Source organism: Pipistrellus kuhlii, unplaced genomic scaffold, assembly GCF_014108245.1.
Source record: "Pipistrellus kuhlii isolate mPipKuh1 unplaced genomic scaffold, mPipKuh1.p scaffold_m20_p_2, whole genome shotgun sequence".
NCBI lineage: Eukaryota > Metazoa > Chordata > Mammalia > Chiroptera > Vespertilionidae > Pipistrellus > Pipistrellus kuhlii.
Genome location: NW_023425515.1, coordinates 165,969,768 through 165,989,169, shown reverse-complemented (window position 1 = coordinate 165,989,169; position 19,402 = coordinate 165,969,768). Strand labels below are relative to the sequence as shown.

At 46.0% G+C, this 19,402-nt stretch overlaps 1 protein-coding gene across 11 annotated transcripts in view; it reads left to right on the top strand.

Annotated features, from left to right (window-relative positions):
• Nucleotides 1-17,496, top strand: part of USP24 (ubiquitin specific peptidase 24) — a 132,297-nt gene extending 114,801 nt beyond the window's left edge. For 7 of the 11 annotated variants that reach the window (XM_045584646.1, XM_045584647.1, XM_036446016.2 and 4 more), the window contains 10 exons: nucleotides 753-855; nucleotides 2,118-2,239; nucleotides 3,120-3,233; nucleotides 5,301-5,366; nucleotides 7,574-7,640; nucleotides 8,826-8,904; nucleotides 11,198-11,273; nucleotides 11,667-11,753; nucleotides 12,106-12,216; nucleotides 14,889-17,496. In XM_045584646.1, coding sequence (XP_045440602.1) covers nucleotides 753-855; nucleotides 2,118-2,239; nucleotides 3,120-3,233; nucleotides 5,301-5,366; nucleotides 7,574-7,640; nucleotides 8,826-8,904; nucleotides 11,198-11,273; nucleotides 11,667-11,753; nucleotides 12,106-12,216; nucleotides 14,889-14,951 — 888 coding nt within the window. In that variant the 3' untranslated portion in view covers nucleotides 14,952-17,496. Of the gene's footprint in view, nucleotides 1-752; nucleotides 856-2,117; nucleotides 2,240-3,055; nucleotides 3,234-5,300; nucleotides 5,367-7,573; nucleotides 7,641-8,825; nucleotides 8,905-11,197; nucleotides 11,274-11,666; nucleotides 11,754-12,105; nucleotides 12,217-14,888 lie in introns of those variants that run through there. The other 4 variants (XR_006742196.1, XR_006742197.1, XR_006742198.1 and 1 more) reach the window with 4 other exon arrangements.
• Nucleotides 17,497-19,402: the final 1,906 nt, after the last annotated feature.

The window sequence follows — 19,402 nt, the reverse complement described above, 5'->3', positions numbered from 1 at the left end:
AATAAACTAGGCAATTTTATCCCCATTCTCAGGTGAGAACTACAGACAAGTTCAGTGACTTGTTCAAGGTCACAGAGCTAAAGTGTTGTGGGGTGGGATTCTGCCCAGCTCCAGTGTCTGAACCGCATAGGAGCTTTCGTTCCTTTATAAGGGGGTTCCTCCTCAGGTTCCTATCTGCACCGTGCTTCTTCCACTCGTCAGTATTAACAAGCAAGCTCTGGCTCCTTGTGTACTCAGTGTAAGGATACCATGTTGAGATTTAAAATCTCTGTCTTTCACTCAAGCTCTTCTGCTTCAGGGACTCCTGTTGTTTTGCATTTATGGAGCCCATAGCATTGAAAACATTTTCACTTTTAAGGTTTCATTTGTTTTTCACAACCATGAAATGGCCAGAGCGGGTACGTTATATCCAACATTATACCAAGAGGTTGGGCAGTGTTACCATAACCGCCCACACCCACACAGTGAGTGGGAGGGAATGGGAGCAAAATTGCCTGGCACATAGTGAGCACTCAATACCTAACTTGGAATTCACGAATGGATTCTTTTCAGAATGTGAGTTAGTGTGTCTGAGGAGAAAACACTGTTAAGCTAGCTCAAAACATGGCTTTTTGTGCTTTGACCTCTTTTGCTATCAAATATTGATAAATAATTGTGGTCCAAATTATCATGAACCAGCAGGTCCTTGGCCTTTCTCGCCATGTTATTTGTAATCAAAACACAAACGTCCTCTTCATGTTCTCTGACCACAGATTCGGCGATGGAGTTCCGCACAAGCACGAGAATTTGGGAATCTTCACAACACAGTGGCGTTGCTTGTTTTGTATTCAGATGTCTCTTCCCAGAGGAATGTTGGTGAGCTTAACGTATCTTTAGAACATCCAAAAAGTGAAGTGATACTGAATTTGTCAATGGTGCATGGAGGGTAATGTTAGCAATTAAATGGATATTACTTATTCCTCATTTGGCTATGTGATATTGTTTTGATTCCTGTTAAACTTCACTTTATTTTACTAGATTGTCAGAAGGGAAAGTAAATCATTTGCGGGGAGGGGTATGTAAGTTTTAAAAAACCTCTAGAATTAAAAGACCAATTCGGAGATTATTCATTACCATAATTATCACAACTAATTTAGTGGTAAAATTGCCTTTGTGTGCGTTAGTTTCCTAGCTGTCTGAACTTGCCCAGGCCACCTGGCCCTCTGATTCTCAGTACAAAATGGAAATACTAAAAACATAACCAATAGTTCAGTCCTTATTTAATAGAGCAGAGACACAATTGTCCTATATAGTTATTCAAAGCCACTGGAAAATATTCATTGTTTGCTGTGTGCTGTGCCTGACCATAATCCTTTTAGTTTATCGATTGTGTTTGTGATCCCCTCAGCAAACCTGTGAGAGGGATATTACCCCCTTCTGTAAATGAGGAAACTGAGATATGGGAGGTGTAGTAACTGCACAAGTCCACAGCTAGTAAGTGACATAGCAGCCAGTGTGTGAATGCAAGTCTCTGACCCAGAGGCCATGATTGGCTTTCAGTGTTGTATGACCAGTAAGATCTGAACACCAGAAACCAGATAAAAATCACAGTGCGTCACTCTGATCCAGCAATGCTTATTGATCTTCCAAAGGGACTTGAGGAGCACTTGGATGAATCTGACTCATTCATCTAAAAAGACAAAGTTGCCTAAACTTGAGTTGAGATAGGTTTATAGAAGAGGATAGTGTGAGTTCTTATTTTTCTAGCAAAAGAAGTAACCCCTTCCACATGGGTTAATTCTGCTTAGCATAGGAGGTGTTTGAGGAACACAAGGGTCTCGTCCATTCAGAGTCACATTGGGCATTTTTTCCACATACGATTTATATTTTTACTTCTTTGAAACATTGTTCAGAGATCTTAATAATCACATCTACAACTTAGGCAGACATTGAAATAAGTAGGTAAACATTATCTTCTGTCTCCAAGTCTGGCTTCCTCCCTGGACTGGGAGAGCATGTTGTGAGTACTCGGCAGTTGTGTGTGTGAAGCTTGAGAGAATGGATGGCTTTGCGTTGTAGATGTCTATTTTATGAAATAGCATCAGTGAGACAGGCTTTGTTTCTCTGGTCTCCTGAAGCTCCTGGTGTATTTAAACAACGGCCACCCATCAGCATTGCTCCTTCAAGCCCGCTGCTGCCCCTCCATGAGGAAGTAGAAGCCTTGTTGTTCTTGTCTGAAGGGAAGCCTTACCTGTTAGAGGTATGTCCGTGTTCTTCTAAAGCATTTCTCTTTATTTCTCCTATTGAGAACTACCTTTTGTTGTTTGTTATTAGTTATATTTTACATGTTATTCTGATAAGGGTATTGTTAGGAGAAATTATTCTTTCACAATAATTTTTCTTCCTATGTATATGTCAGAAGGAAATAACCAGTTGAAGAGAATTATTAGTCCTCTCTTCAACCAACAAATGGACTTGGACCTCTAGGTTTGGCCCAGCTAACTACCTTTCTAGGTCCCAGTGGGTAAATGGTACCTCACCAATCACAAATACTCAGTTTATTATCACAGGTTTTGTTCCCAGTCTTTTTGTGTCCCCAATCCTGAAATAATACAACTCGGAGGCACACGTGTTTTTTAAACCTCGGGACTATGGAAGTGGGGTGCTCACAGCATTCTGTGTGGCCTGCCTGCAGTCCCGTCACTTCCCCTTCCACCCAGACCTGCCCCTTCTTGAGAATTTAATCTTCCAGTCTTTCCATAACTTGATTTACATAGATATGAATTCATGCATCATAATGGTTTTGTAACTACATTAATAGTGCTATGCTACATATCTTTTTTAAGCTGCACATTGTGTATTTTGGGGATCTATCAGTAATTATTTTAATTGGGGGGGGGCATTTACCTTTGAAAATCTGATGAAAGTGACTCAGGAAAAAGGTGCACATTTGCATAAAATTGTGTTAAATGTCAGGTAGCTTTAAACACGCTGAAATCTATGCATGGAGCTCTAGCACTGAAAGCAGCCCTATTTTGAGGCAGTGTTGATGATGTTAAATCTGAGTCTGTGTCAGTCAAAGCCAGAAACAACCTGTGGAAAGCTGACAGGAGTACTTCTCCTTTCACCCCTCGCACCAGGTGATGTTTGCTCTGCGCGAGCTGACGGGTTCACTCCTGGCGCTCATGGAGATGGTGGTGTACTGCTGCTTCTGCAATGAGCACTTCTCCTTCACAATGCTGCACTTCATTAAGGTAGGCTCCGCTGGCCTGCCGGTGACCGGTGGCCTTTGCTCCCAGCTAGCATGCTGCCTCTAATACCTTCGTTGGTTTTCCTCATCATAAAAATAATGTAGGTTTGTTTAAGAAAACAACTCAACCCTGACCAGTTTGTTCAGTGGTTAGAACATCGGCCCTCAGACCTTCAGGTTCACAGGTTTGTACCTCCATTGCAGGCTGGATCCCCAGCCCCAGTCGGGGTGAGTGAGGGATGCAGCCAATCAATCTGTCTCTCACATCAATGTTTTTCTCTGTCTCTCCTCCCTTCTACATTCTCTAAAAATCAGTGGGGGAAAAATCCCTCCAGGGAGAACTTAAAAAGAAGAAAAGAACTCAATATCCCATCATTCACTGACAATCACCAATGAACATCCTCTTGTATTTCCCTTTTGTTTTCTACACATGTATTTTAACAAAACTGGGATTTTATTGTCTATGATTTTGTGGGGTTTTTTTCACTTAACATTATAAATATTTTCCATATTGTTAAAATGTATCTGTAAGTATAATATTTCATCCTCTCATTACCATGATTTACTTGAGCATTCTCTTACCAGCAACACGTTTCCTTTTGGTTCAGTTTTTAACTGTTAAGAATAATACTTTATAGTTCATGCTGTGTGACCATTACTTTGTAAAATGTTTTCCAATTTCATATTTCCCTCTGGCAACATTTTAAAAGTCAAAAGTAGGGTTTTCTCACCTAAAAAGGCGATACAGTTCCTTATGAAGCTTTGGTCAGTATGCTAATTACCTCTACTTCTGTGGCACTTACTGGATGCCAAAGCACTGTCCAAGCAGATACATATTTAGGTCACTTAATGCTCAAGTAGTCCTGTCAGGCAGATGCTATTGTCAGCATTTTATAGCTCCAGAAACTGAGGCACGGAGTAAATAACGTGTCCAGGGTCTCAGCTAGTAAGTGGCAGAGTGGGAATTTGAACGTGGGCAGTCTGGCTCCAGGGCTATGCTCTTCACCATATTATTTACTGCCTTTCTAAGGATTACTAGAAAAACCTTTAAGCCTACACAGATCATTTTTGTTAGTTTTTAATCTTTAAAAACATGGATAATACATGAATGCATTCCCTGACAACACCAACCAGTTTTGCCCCCACCCCTCCCCACCCCGGGGGCAGATACCGCCACATTGGTGTGGGTCCTTCCAGGCTTCTTTCTGTAAATTCACACCATGTGTATTCGTTTCTGCACACAAAATCTCCGCAACACTCCTTCCCTGCACCAGGATTTATAATGGGGGTCCTGAGAAGTAGCAGGTGATGAGCGGGTTATGTCTTCAGACTCTTATTAAATGTTTTGCCCTCAGCCTGTTCTGTGCAGACCTATGTCAGAGGTGACTGAGTTCCTCCCTTTACTGTTTACTGACTGTGACTTCAGGAGTTGTCCTCTCCCAGTGGGAGGGAGTGGGACTTGACCTCACAGGTGGTGGGGAGTCCGTGAGGTGTGGGGAGAGAAATGCTCGCTTGGTGCCAGCCCTGACCCTGGGAAGTGTGGTGGTGGTGCAGGGTCCTCGGATCCATCCATGTATCCGTGTGAGGCTGTTAAAATGCACACAGGAATGAGTCTTCTGAGCCTTGTTTTCTTCACAGGTGTGTCTTGGCGGGTTTTTCTGTTTCATAAACCAAATTTTCTTTCATACTCCACTCAGCATACTTATCTCAGAGCATACTCTTTTACATTCACACAGCAACAGCAGCGTATTCTGGAAAACACGATAGGATAATGTATGGATGAAATTAAAATGTGACCTCTTCAGTGACTTCACATTCTCTTCTTTCTGCCCTTCCTCCTCCCTCCTTCCTAACCATGGAGAGTTGCAGCTGGGAGGACCGCAAAGGTGGTTTGTTTCAGTCCCCAGACTTAGCACTTGGGGAAACTGAGGCCCCCAAAGAGAAGAATTGACTTGGCCAAGGTTAGCCAGATAATGAGGAAACTAGGGTTTGAATCTGACATTGTTGACTGATATGCCAATGTGCTTTCCGCTGAAGACTTACTGGAATTTTCTTTTTAAAACCATTTCAGAACCAACTAGAAACAGCTCCACCACACGAGTTAAAGAATACCTTCCAACTGCTTCATGAGATATTGGTGAGTCATCCATGTTCTGATTCACTTGTATTTAGGCATGTGTTAGTTAGCCAGCATTGTTTATAAATTAAGAGTTGCCTTTCCTTATATTGTTTTTCCATTCATTATCCTGCACTTACTAAATCCTCCTCATATCAGCCTTTTTTTGTGTGCAACACTGATTTACAGGTGAGCAGTAATAAAACCTTACCTTGTAGGGGCTTGTGGTTTAGTGAGGGAGCTAGACAAGCACACAAGCAGTTGTCGTACAGAGAGCAAAGGAGCAGCGGGGGTCTGTGCTGTGGCTAGGGGCTGTGCTAAGCACAGTATCACCTTGTGTAAGCCTCACGGTAACCTCAGGTAAATTGCTGGCTCTATCATTCACTCGTATCTGAGGTACCCTTGATTGTCTTTCTACTATTAGAAATATTTTTATAAGCATGAAACTGAAATGTAACTGACTATAGGATGCATCTCAATTTTGGAAATATAAAAAATGGGGTAAATTCAGTTATAATCAGCAAAGCACAGTATCAATTAGAGATTAGAACTTAGAGAAGTGGAGTGATTTGCCTAAGACCAATCTCTAATAAATCACAAAGCCAGGATCTGAGCCATGCCCCCCACCAGACAGACCCCCGGACTGATTGCTCAGTGAGCTGGAAGGAGGGGTGTGGCTAGAAGGAGTGGAGCAGAGTGGGGCGTGGGAAAGAAGCCCAAACCGGAGCATGCCAGCTCAGGGACAGTGAGGGGACCTCTCCCTATAGGACAGTGGCTGCACACTGCAGCCTGGGAGCACATCCTGCCAAGTGCCTGTTTTATTTGGCCCACGTGGTTTTGTTTTCTGATTTCTAGATCTAGCCTATCTGGAGAAAGCAGCTAACCTGGCCACACTGGCCCCGTGTCCTGAGGCCAGTCACCTAGAGCAGCAGCGGCCTGTCCCCTTTGCTGGGGCATATGACCTCCAGCTCCCTGCTGCCCTCACTGCTCCTTATTGGCTCTTACTTTGCCCATTTCTTGTCATCCTAGCCTCTAGATTGACATTTGCAACCTCTGCTGTCAGTGATGGGCGCCCTGGAAAGGTTTTAAGCAGGAAAGTTCTGTGGCCTTATTTATGTTTTAGAAAGATGGCCCTGGCGGTTGTTGGAAGGATGGACTGAAGGAGGAAGCAGGGTCAGTGTTGGAAGACTTACACAGAAGTGTGTGGCATTAATCTGAGGGAAAGAACAAGGCCTGTGCTGAGGCAAGACCAGCGTCCAAGGGGACAAGAGATGTTTTGGAAAGAAAATCAATAGAATTTGGTGACTGCTTGTGAGCTAGTGAGAAAGACTAGCCCAGAAGCTCCTTAAAGAGAGGGAGCAGGGTCTGGGTTCCCTTTAGGTCCCTGAGACTTGGTATAGGCCTACAGGCCTTGGCACAGGGTAGGCATTTAATCAGTGCTTCCAAAGAAGGCATTACACAATGATGCCGTTCATAGAAAGCATGTCTTTCTGGCCTTTCGCCTCCCTTCAGTCGTGGTGCTTTTACAAACTTTGGAAGATGTGCTCCTCAATCAGAGCTGCATATTGTTCATCTGCTCAGCAACAAACATGTCGAGTCGGCTCACTGCGCAGTTGGGTGTGAGGCACTAGACTACATGTGTCAAACACAAGGCCCTCGGGCCAAATCCGTCCCGCCAGGCCTTGCATTGTGGCCCACACCGCGCTGTCATCACTGCACTCCGCTGCGTTTCCAGCACAATGACAGTTTATGACTGTTCAGTAAACCATTCGACCCGCGATTTAGGCTGGATTTTAGATTTTGGCCCCTTCTCTGATTGAGTTCGACACCCCTACACTAGACGCACAGTGAGCATAAGACAGTTCCCGCCTGTGGACTGTGGAGCCTGTGTTGTAACAAAACTGGTCTGGTTTGGTAAACAGGTTAAACTGTAAGCCTCTCACCCTCAGGACCGTGACATATCCATCCTTATAACCCACAGAGAACTGTAGGTGTCGGTCAGAGCACAATGATAGAAAATAAATGAATCTTCAGATACTACTCAGTCGTTTTTCATCCTTAGTTTAAAATGTAAGATGTTGAGATACATGGCAGTGACATGATATTTGTATTAGGTTTTGTTAAGTTAGAACCTATGGAATTTATTTATTTATTTTTTTTAAAGAGGCACCAATGGCTATAACCTAACTTCTTCTTTCATTTACCAACCTGTTTCCTTTCTCTCACAGGTCATTGAAGATCCCATACAAGTAGAGCGAGTCAAGTTTGTGTTTGAGACGGAAAATGGACTACTAGGTAAGTATGCCTTAATGGGAAGTGTCAGCAGTGAATGGGCAGGTAGCCAGTCTCCTCCCTGAGGGGTCTGCCTCCCGCCTCCCCAGTCCATCTCCCACCCCGTCCCGCATCCCTGGCTTACATCAGGGAGAGATCCAACAGAAGTCTGATTAGGGCGTTGGGTTCCCTCATTTTGGTCATAAGAATTAAAACCAACGGCCTGATCGTCCTGGACACTCCTACCTTTAGTCGATAAAATGCAACTTGGGGTCCTGACAGGATTAGGAGGGAGTCAGGGGTGCTGTGACTTTTCAACAAGCGAAAGGCACTTTCTAAGGAAGAAACTTCATTCCGCTCTGTAGCCATCAGGGAGGAAACGAAAACTAAGCTCAGGATGTTGTCAAACTCAGGAAATGTGGTGTTTTTGTTTTTGGAGTTTTTTTGCCTGTAGTATAAATGCATCCAAATTTGTTGTCTGTTCATAAAAAGTTTTTGGCAAAGTTTTTCTTTTCAGAAGGCTGAAGTGGCTTTAGTGAGCAATTTCTTAGAAAAGTTTGGTTAAAAATAGTCTTCTCCAACTCCCACCATCCACCTGTATTTCCAGTTAATCGGAGTCTTTTCACATTCTGGTTGTGTATTAAGAAAATATTTAGGACCTCCTATATTTCAGAACAGAAACTTAAGTTTAAAAAGTTATATAGCCGCAACGCTCTAGACCACCCCTTGGATGGTGGACGCTACTCAGAACTCCCACCCAGGCTCTGGAACCCCCAGACCAGGGGTACACTCCCCAGGAGCGGGAAACGTATTTGTCATCTTTCAACCCAGAGCCCAGAGCAGGGAATCTGGTGAACTGAACTAAGACCATAAGTTTCCATTTGTCGCGCTAACAGAGCTCTAACTACTCCCTGTCAGCAGTGTGGAGGGCGGGAAAGCTTGGCGGTCTCTAGGTGAATAATCGGCCAATATAAATGTTAGCCCCTTCTGTTTCTCCTAAAAGTCAAACTCGCACCACCACGTATGTTTCTTGAATACTACTTAGTATTTCTGCCCTTTAGAATTTACGGGATTTTCTTGAGTCAACACCATGCTTTTAATTTAATTCTTCATCTGTTTGTCAGAGTGGTTTGTTGTAAGTTTTTAGAACAGGAGACCCATTTTCATTTTAGTGCTTTATTGTTCAGGTTTTCTCTTTTCTCCCTTCAGCTCTGATGCACCACAGTAATCACGTGGACAGCAGTCGCTGCTACCAATGTGTCAAATTTCTGGTAACTCTTGCTCAAAAGTAAGTATTGATTCAAAACTGAAGGGAGGAAATGGTTACAAGTCAAATAAGACCAGAAAAAACCTGCTTTGTGTTAGTTTCTGGAGAGAGTGCCTCAGTCAGGGCGTGATTGCTGGGATGGCACAGAAACCTGTGCAGGTCACCTCAGCTGTGAAGGGAAGTGTTAAAAGAGTGACAGACCTTACAGAACCCGAGAAACAAGCTAACCCACCAGGCTTTGTGCAGGAAGGGTGGGGACCAAGATGGGGTGCCTCCACTCGAGAGGCCTTCATGGTACAGCTACAGCTCTTTCAGCTCTAGGTCCCACTTTCTTTTTTTTTTTTTAATATATTTTATTGATTTTTTTACAGAGAGGAAGAGAGAGGGATAGAGAGTTAGAACGATGAGAGAGAATCATCCATCAGCTGCCTCCTGCACACCCCCCACTGGGGATGCGCCCGCAACCAAGGTACATGCCCTTGACCGGAATCGAACCTGAGACGTTTCAGTCCGCAGGCTGACGCTCTATCCACTGAGCCAAACCGGTTTTGGCTAGGTCCCCACTTTCATAACAGACTATCAAAGTTGCTTACACTTAATGCAGACACCGTGCTAAATACTTGGCTTGTGTTCTCATTTAGTCTTTGCAGTAGCTGTGAGGTCACGGACTGTGATATGTCCCACGTCACAGGTGCAGTCAGAGCTAGACTGTCTGGTTTCAAGCAAAGGTTCTTTTTGCTTTAGTTGTGGTAAAATGTACATAACATAAAAGTTACCATTTTAACCATTTTTAGTGTAAGTTCAATGGCATTAAGTACATTCACATTGTTGTGCAACGAACACCACTATCCCGTCTTCCGAACTTTTTAATCTTCCTTCCCAAATGGAAACTCGATACCCATTAAACATTAAACAGTAGCCGAAACCGGTTTGGCTCAGTGGATAGAGCATTGGCCTGAGGACTGAGAGGACCCGGGTTCGATTCCGGGCAAGGACATGTACATTGGTTGCGGGCATATCCTCAGTAGAGGGTGTGCAAGGGGCAGCTGATCGATGATTCTCTCTCATCGATGTTTCTAACTCTCTATCCCTCTCTCTTCCTCTCTGTAAAAAATCAATAAAATATATATATATTTTTAAAACAAACTAAAAACATTAAACAGTAACTCCCAATTCTTCCACCCTCTAGCCCCTGGAAAACATCATTCGACTTTCTCTCTCTATAAATTTGACTCCTCTGGGTACCTCATCCAGTATTTGTCATTTTGTCACTTAGCATGATGTCCTCAAGGTTTATCCATATTGTAGCATGTCAGAATTTCCCCCTTTTTAGGACTAAATAATATTTCATTGTGCGGATATACCACATTTTGCTTATCCACAAGCGAGTGTAACATCGAGTGGTTTGCTGCGTTAGTTCCCCTGCTTAGTACAAGAGCAAACAAAAGATCAGAGTAACTGCAAGATGACCCAGCATTATTGAGCAGACTGCACTACCTTCTCTGAGTCTTACCTGACGGAGCATTCTTTATAGCTTACTTTATTTTTGCTCCAGATTTTTGCTGATTCTTAGGCATGGGTATTGCTATCCCTGAACTTGTACCAAAATAAGAATGAGAAATCTGTTTGACTTAATCTGCTGTATTTGAGCATCCTAAACAGATAGTAATGAGAACCTTACTGAAATAATGCATGAACATACGTTTCCATATGATACAACATTGTGGACACGGATGGAGATCATCCTGCCACAATTGTGTGTTCATTAATTAGGTTTGATATTGGCAGCATGTTTTCATTAAGTACTTGCCTAAGAATGGCATTTCCAAGTAGTGTTGGGGCCACATAGTATATCTGCTGCCAACAGACACATAGTCCAGATTCCAATGTCTTTATACTTTCATATCCCTCACGCATCTGTTTTATATACACTCACTAGTGGCAACATCACCATCAGCGCTATCTTCAAACATGAAGGACAACTTTCCAGAAAGTCAAGTAAAAATAGAAAAATAGAGGGTGGCAATAAGATCCTGTTTAAAAATAATAAGCTTTCTTATTCAGGTCACAAACATTTAAGATTAGTTTGATTCTAGCAAGAGGTCATTTATTAAATGTACTATTAGCTGTGGGGGTTTTATTTTTCATACTTCAATTTTGAATTTTAATAATTAGAGATAGATGAGACTTTTCACTACGTGTTTACCTTTCATTGCCTTTTATATAAAGACAACTGAACGTTAGTGAAAGTAGCATTTGTATTTCAAAATAAAACAGAGTAAATAAGCACCTAATAGAAATCTCCGATGGCCAGGTGTCCCGCTGCTAAGGAGTACTTCAAGGAGAACTCCCACCACTGGAGCTGGGCCGTGCAGTGGCTGCAGAAGAAGGTAATGCGTGGTGAGCCTTCCGGTTATGACGTAGGAATGGTAGGAGCAAGTCTTGTCAGGGAAGATCTCTCAGATGTAATTTGAAACAGGCCTCAAAGTATTTTCAGTCTTCCACATTTTTTAGTACAGTTGATACCTATTTTTGTGCATTAAATTTGTATCTTAATACATCCTTGTTAACTTTATAGGTGAGAAAGTGGGGAAGATTGTGTAAAAAGTAGAATTTTACAAGCTTTTGAGAGTGGAAGTGAAATTTTCCAGCAAAGACTGCTGATGTGATAAAAGGGCTTGGTACTTTAGATGCTTTTGTATTCTGCTGTCTAAGGGTAGAAATCGAGGACTCAGGTGGGCTTGTTTGTTACCTCTCATGGCATTTCTGACCTTCTGTCTCAGATGTCAGAACATTATTGGACACCGCAAAGCAATGTCTCTAATGAAACGTCAACTGGAAAGACCTTTCAGCGGACGATTTCAGCTCAGGTGAGGGTTTCTTTGGTTTTGTGTGGCTTGAAATCCCTTAGGTAGGATTTTTAGTATGTTTCTCAGAAATGGCCACCTCGGAGAAGAGAGGTACAGGTTGAAAATGAGAAGGGGCAAAAGAAATGATTGAATTTCTATGAAAAGACAGCACATTGGAGTACAGTCCACAGATCATAGAAGAAAAGCCGTATGGGTGGGTTGGCCCAGGAGTTGCGGGTGCTCTGGGGGCTGCTTGAAGGCACCACCCTCGAGGCTCCTGGTGCCTCCAAAGGTCAGATGAAGGGTGGTCTTCCTTGGCGATGTCGCTGCCGCTGCCCACTCCCTGACGTTTCCTCTGTTTGCCTCCCTGAAGGACACGCTGGCCTATGCCACCGCTTTGCTGAATGAGAAGGAACAGTCGGGGAGCAGCAACGGGTCGGAGAGCAGCCCCGCAAACGAGAACGGAGACCGGCACCTGCAGCAGGTATGACGCGTCCCCATGGGGCAGGGCAGCGCCTGCTCTGGAATCTCACTGCGGGGCTGCGGCGATCACCTCCTGCTGCTGCTTTCACCGGCCTCCAGGAAGATAACCCTTGAGGGAAGGGGCCTCATGCCATTGAAATCTACCTGCTTATTGGGGAGTCAAAGAACAGTTTTAAGCTTACTTTAAAAACCAGCCACATTCCTAGCACTAATTACTGTAGTAAGAAAGGAATGAAATGCTTACTGAGCATCTGTGTGCAGGACAATGAGACAGTGAATGTGATGCCGTGTCTGTGTCTGCCCTCCACTCTGCCCTTCCAGAAGGGCGGTCCCCTTGCAGCTCCGTAACGGGGCGCTGCAGAGGCCTCACCAAATGAATCCTGGGGGTGTTGTAGTGTCTTTTTTCTCTCTAAGCTTTTGGATCCTCAGTGACAACCTTGTGAGGTCACTATTGCCCTGATTTTAGAGAAGGGAAGTGGAGGCTCCTGCTTTATTCACAGAGAAAAGAAAAGCTGTCAGACAGGAGCTCCTGCAGCTGCCGCTCCTAGACTCACAGCCCCTGCGAGCCCCTGTCCTCCTCTGTCACAGGGAGGGCTCCCCACCCTGCCACTTCGCCAGAAACCCTGTATTCTGTCTTTTTCCTCTGTCTTTGCTATCTTAAAACTCTCTCTACAAATCCCTCCCATGGTGTTTCGATACACTTATCTCCCATCCTTTTTAAAAAAAAAACTCTTCTTCCCTTTTATCCCTGCCTTTTTCCTCTTCTCCACAGCCTCTCTTCTCAAAAAAGTTGTCAAAACTTAACTACCGTTAATTTCTAATCTCTCACTCATTCTTCAGCCCCTTCCTGGCTGACTCCTTCCCTGCCTTCCCTCTAGCTCAGCAGCTGGGGTGACAAGTAGCCTCCATCTCCGGTCCTCATCTGAGCTGACCACTCACGGTATCTGATTCCACTCACCAGGTCTTCCTTTTTAAACCCCGCTCCTGGGCTTCCATGGCACCGCGTTCTGAGTTCTCTGCCAACTTTTCGGGTGTGTCTTTCTCAGCCTCCTGCATGTCAGCCTCTTCTGGGATTGTGTAAAAAGTAACATTTCATCAAGTAATATCCCTCCGTTGCTTCTGAGTGCACAGTTCTGCTCTTACAAGCCGGCTCCTCTGTCCACCGGGTGTCTGACAAAAGCCACCAGCAGCCTTAGGCGCAGGGTCGCACGCTGGCCTGGCTGCACGGGGCCTCCGTCATTGTCCTTTTACCCCTGCCCACAGCTGATCGATATATCCCTCGTTCTGTCCTTTTACCCCCGCCCACAGCTCTGGCCTTGGTTCTTCTGAGTGCCAAACACAAACATCCACTCCGCACCACCGCCGGTCCTTCTCGGCCTCTTCCTCACAGACAGCCCCTGCGTACCAGGGGTCGCTCACCGCAGGCATTCTCACCACCTGTCACGGACCTTTGAAAGACCTCTCATCCATCTGTTCAGTCGTGTAAGCACCTTAGACTCCTGGGTCTCCGTAAAAATCTGCCTGTCGCCACTCTTGATTCTCTCCTCCCTTCACGAAACCTTTCAGCTGTTCCCACTGCTGCTAGGGTGGAGGCCGGATCCTCAGCAGTCCTCCTTGATTTGGCCCCTGCTTTCCTCTCCCTCTCATTTTCTGAGTGGCCTTTCTGTTCATCAAATGTACTTCTTCCTTCCGCCCCTACTCACCCCTGTCTGACTCCCCCTCAGCTTACACTCCCCTTCGCAGGGAGACTCCCTGTTTCTCTCACCGCCCCCCCAGCTAGATCAGTCTCAGGACGCATACATGGTTACCATTCAGAGCCCTTAGTGTGCAGGGTGGGCAACGGCAGGTTTACAGTTCCTATGGAATATAATAATCCTGTCCTATACAATAAAACCCTAATATGCAAATCTGACTGAATGGTGGAATTACTGGTCGCTATGAACTGACCACCAGGGACAGAGACTCAACATACGAGCTGCCCCCTGGTGGTCAGTGCGCTCCTCCCAGAAGCCAGGCTCATGGCTGGCAAGTGCAGCAGTGATGGCGGGAGCCTTTGTGGCAGCACCAAGGAGCAGCGAGCTGAGTGGTAGGAAGCAGCAAGCAGGCGGGCGGAAAGGAGCAAGGGGTCCTGGACTGCCAGAGGGCCCCAGCCGGGCCGAGGGCCCCCCCCCCTGCCACCCCCCGTACATGAATTTCATGCGCCAGGCCTCTAGTAAATAATACAAGAGCAAACTTTTGCATATTCACAACTATAAACCTACTTTGCCCCACGCTGTATAAACCAAAGGCCATAGTTGGTGAGGGGCAGAATTCAGGCCTGGGCTGACCTAGAGCCATCTTTGGCCGTTAGGCACCGTTTCTGGCACGAGGATGTCGGGCTCCAGGCCTCCCCGGTTCAGCCCACAGCTCCGCAGAGTCTGACGGGAGCCGCTTGTGCCATTGGGGCAGCTTTGTGACTGGGCTGAGCACTGGCTGTCTCAGTGACCGCATGAGGACATAGAAGTTTAAGCTTTGCGTAATCTGTCAGATATAAGGTGTTACAGTTTTGTTTTATTACCCTTTGGTAAACATTACGTTGTTAAATGAGGATGTGTTTAAACTACAGAACACAGTCAGCATAAAATAACAGTTTTCTCTCACTTCTCTGTGTGAATTTCCTGCTCTTCCTCAAAGGGCTCAGAATCGCCTATGATGATTGGCGAGTTAAGAAGTGACCTTGACGACGTGGATCCCTAGAGGAGCGTGTCCAGCACACGATGGGGAGTCACGTCGCTCGGCACCCGTTTGAAACCAGAACGTCACCTAGAACCCCCTAGAGGAGCTGGAGGCGGGCGGAGAGCCTGCGCGGCCGGCCTGCGGAGGAGCGGGGGGAGCACTGGCCGGGAGCGGGCTCTGCGGTGGGGAGCGCCGGCCGTGGGCCAGCCGCCCGAGGCAACTCCACGCGTGGGCTAACGTTTCTGTGGCGATTTTACAAAACAAACCCAGTGGCAGACTTTTGTTCATGAACATGCAACAGTGAGCGAGGGTAAAGCTGCGGCTTTCTCTACGATGCTATAGGAGAAATTCTTTTGGTTTTTATTTTTATTTTTTTAAAGCAATCTGCCTTTAGAAATGTGGAGGCAAATTTTTAATCTTGTAGTAACATTGATTAGGGATATCAAACTTAAGGCTATGTAAAGATATGTGATAAAATTCCTTTCATTGTAAAATAGTAAAGAATTCAGTTTACACAGACCTTTGTATTTAATATGTCTCCCGTTTGTACAGAATTGCAGGTGGGTTTGGATGAGAGCCCGGGGCATAAACTTGAATCTTGATGAAATGTTACCAGAATTGAAAATTGGGGGGTTATTCAGCTACTCAAGGTCTTTTTCCTGATATAATTGAATGATATTCCCCAGGGCGCATTCTTGACATCAGTCACTAAAGAAATCGTAAGTTATTCCCAAGATAAAATTTAAAAACAGCAAAATAAGAAGCACTTTAAGGTATAATTTTATTGAGTTTAACTTCATGAAATCATCTTTTTAATGCTTGGAGACATATTGAATAAACTAGTCTTAAATCATGTGATCTGCAATCATTTATTTCTTTTTGATTAAAACAGTTGCTGAAACCCTTGGTACTGGTTGTATATGAAGTTAAATATTGAATTGAGGAATCATTGTGAGTTTCTAATCATTTTAATGCAGACAAGGAACTTGAAACTTTGTTTCTCTTCAACTTAAGTGATGAACACTGAAAAGATAGGAGCAGGTTTTATTTTCCCAGAAATAACCAGGAAGCAACTGACCAAGCATCCTTTAGTTGGAATTACCAAGTGTAACACGCCAGCTCCCCTCGGTCCCAGGGTGGGGTTGCATATTTAACATTCTGTGTATTTTGTACATTTTGTATTTTGAGTTGTTGCTACACAGATTTTCCAACCCTGTTTTGCCTTTAGTTACATGCTCTACCTTGCTTTCAACTCACCATGCGCAGAACTAGGGGAGCCTTGGGAAGCGCCAGGTTGCCGCTGTTAGATTTGCCAAATCCAAGAGGTGTGTCCAGCCCCAAGTGCCTTTTGGTGGCTTCTGCATCATGTGACACGTGGCAGGACATCAGCTCTTCCCTCTGCACCGTCAGCCCCGGTCACGGCACTGCGGCCAGGGGAGGCCCCGTGCAGCCAGGCCAGCGTGCCACCCTGCGCATGCCTCAGGCCGCTGCTGGCTTTTGTCAGACACCCGGTGGACGGAGGAGCCGGCTTGTAAGAGCAGAACTGTGCCCTCAGAAAAACGGACAGGGGTAGTTTTATATGGTTCTGGTGTTCTTGCAATTTTGAATGTGATGTTTTAAAACTGATTTTGAGTACATGACTATTCCATACCTACTGTCTTCCTTACCCTGCCCTCCCCCTTCTCCACCGCCATCCTCACAGAAAGACTGTGGGACGTGACATTGAAATGCCGGCGGTGAGATGTGTGGGGACATCATCGCCGGCAGCTGTACTCAGGAGCCCAAATTCAGGAGTGAAATCGCCACTTCTAGTCCCTTATTTCCTATGGAAACAACGCCTTCCGCACCCCAGCACCTGCTGTCCTCACTGCAAAGCTTCGTCGGGACCGCATCGAGACCACATCACGCGCTCTGTTCATTTTGCTCTTGTTGCTGCAATGACTGCCCCTTCCATGTAGCCAGTAACCACTTGATTGCCAACGGCTGCAGCCTGCAAACCTGCTGATGACTTTTTTAATACACAACAAAGCGACAATTGTGACAGGCTACCTTGGAAGAGTTGTCGTTTTTATTGCCAACTTTTTTGGATGAAGACGTTTTTATAAACCTTTCAAAAAGTAGGAATTGCACAACTAACTCAATGCTGTGTGTCCTCAAGAAGCTCCCCTGGCGAGGCCCACTGTCGATGCTGCGTCTGCGCACCAGAGGCACTCCGGGAGGAAAAAGAGCATCCCAGCGGGATGCCCGTGGCCTTCCTCAAGGTCCCTGGCAGCAAGGACAAGTGGCAGGACCTGAAGGCCATGCTCTGGCAATTGCCCTGTCTTGCCCCCCCGCCCGCCGCCCCCCCACCCCCACCCCCTCCGCTAACATTGAGGTGTGTGCAGTTACCTTCCGAGCTTGGAACCAGCAGACTGGAATTGTCCTCTGCTACCTCTTGTGTACAGGATCTTGTTTATAAATTTCAAAGGAAGTAGATGAACAGGGAAGAATCTTACTTGTAAGTGTGGTTTATGAGTGGCAGAGTTCTTAGCTTCTAAGGGTATAAAATAAATTTTTCAAAAACGGAGAGCTGGAGTCTCACTGGCCTCTTTGTGTGCATGTCAGAGAACAGCGCGGGGCGGGCAGGGGCCTGGTGTGAAACTGCCATGCTTCCTTCCCTGCTTCCTCCTGGCCGTGTGAGTAGATCCACTCTGGAATCCTGAGGGAGAGAAGGAATCCTGAGGGAGCCCAAGCTTGTCTAAGCCTTTGCCTCTCTCTCTGGCCAGCCTGGCCACGTTAGGGTTCTCCTGCAAAGCTTGGTGCAGCACGCTGAACTCCGGCTGAGGCTGACGGATGTCTCCCCGTAGCTTTCAGGTCTCAAGTGGTCCCAGCAGTAATGTCCTTGGTCAAGCAGGTTTCCTGCTGGACCCCACAGTCCGTCTCACTCCTAAAGCCCCGCGTTGGCACACATGTTCTCCGCTCCTGGGTGTTGGCTGGTCCAGATCTTCCTCTTCTGTGGCCATGCCCAGTGCTCCCCGATCCCTGAACACCACCTACATCTGCCATTTCCTTCTGTGATCTGAACTGTCAGGGCGTAACTACCCAGTGCCATCTGATGGGGGGCTCTTTAGACAACAGAAGGGACTACCAACACGGAGATACAGTTGTTCGATGAAGTTCTTTTCTGGCACCCAGGCCATTGGCACCTGGCAGCTCTCAAATATTTCCCACAATGTGAATTGTCAAACGAGTTGGGGGGATTTTTTCTTTGCAGGCAGATTCCTTATCATTTATGGGGGCTCTTTAGAGGTAGGCCTGTTCAAGTCAGCTTACACTCACCAACCTGCGGAGAGAGGAGGCACGGAAGGTCCCACATGGAATGAGATGATTCTCCTTTGACAACTGGAGAGTCCTGAGACTGTTCTTAATTTCTAATCATAAAAAGCGATCCTGGACATAGTACAACTCGTTACACAAGCATCAGACACTCATACAGCTAACTTACCCCATGCACACTGACGGCCAGGGGCTGGGGAGCGGAGAATGAGAAGGACACTGGGAACTCGGGGCTCAGGGGTGCATGCGGATGACGGGGCATCTAGAATGCTCCCGGGCACGTTACCAAGCATGACATCTTGGGAGCAGCTGTGGGAAGACACTAGTTTTACGTAGGACAGGCAGAGAACTCATAACTCGAGTACTCATCAAGTACTTGATTCACTCAACCATTCCACAGACTCTGATGACATGCCCAGTGTAAACAAGGCCTCGACACCCTTCACAGGAAAATTCAGGTAAGCGTCGTGACAAAGTTGCTTTCATTTTTTTAAAGTCCTATAATGCTACAAAGCCCAGAATAAATATCTTCAAGGTACCAAAGCCAAACAGAGGTCTAGAAAAGCTGCTTGCTGTAAAAAGGCAACAGAGAGCTGGTTACAATACAGACCAAGGGAATCAATACGTGCTGGTTTGTTGCTTGGTGGGCGTGGGAGCTCAAGAGGGGAAGTTGCCCTCCGCATCCAGCCCTCCGAAGGCTCTCCGCAGAGTCCCTGTGGATCTGGCCAGTGCCTGTCCCCCAGTGCTACCTCAGGGCTGTGTTCCCCCTTCCTAACCTCAATGTTATCCCTAAAGCTGGGGCGCCCAGCCTGGTGCAGTAAAAAGGTTTTATGGCCAAATCTGAGATTATATCCTGGCAGCACTTCATTCCTGGCCATGGGAGCGTGGGGGCACTCAAGTTCCCAATGTCTTCTTTACCTAACGTGGGGGTGACGATACATCTGGGCAGGGTAGGTGAGAGAAGTGGGTGAAATGGTGTGAGGACCACATGACCCTCCACTGCAAACTCACTGAATGTCAGGCGCGGGCGGGGTGACATCTCCCAGAGGCAGATGCTGGCGGACAGCGAAGCCTGGACCAGAGCAGGGGAGGGCCTCTGGGAGAAACAGATGGCCTGTGATCGCCTGGGAAACACCTCCAGCCCCTGGAGGATCTCA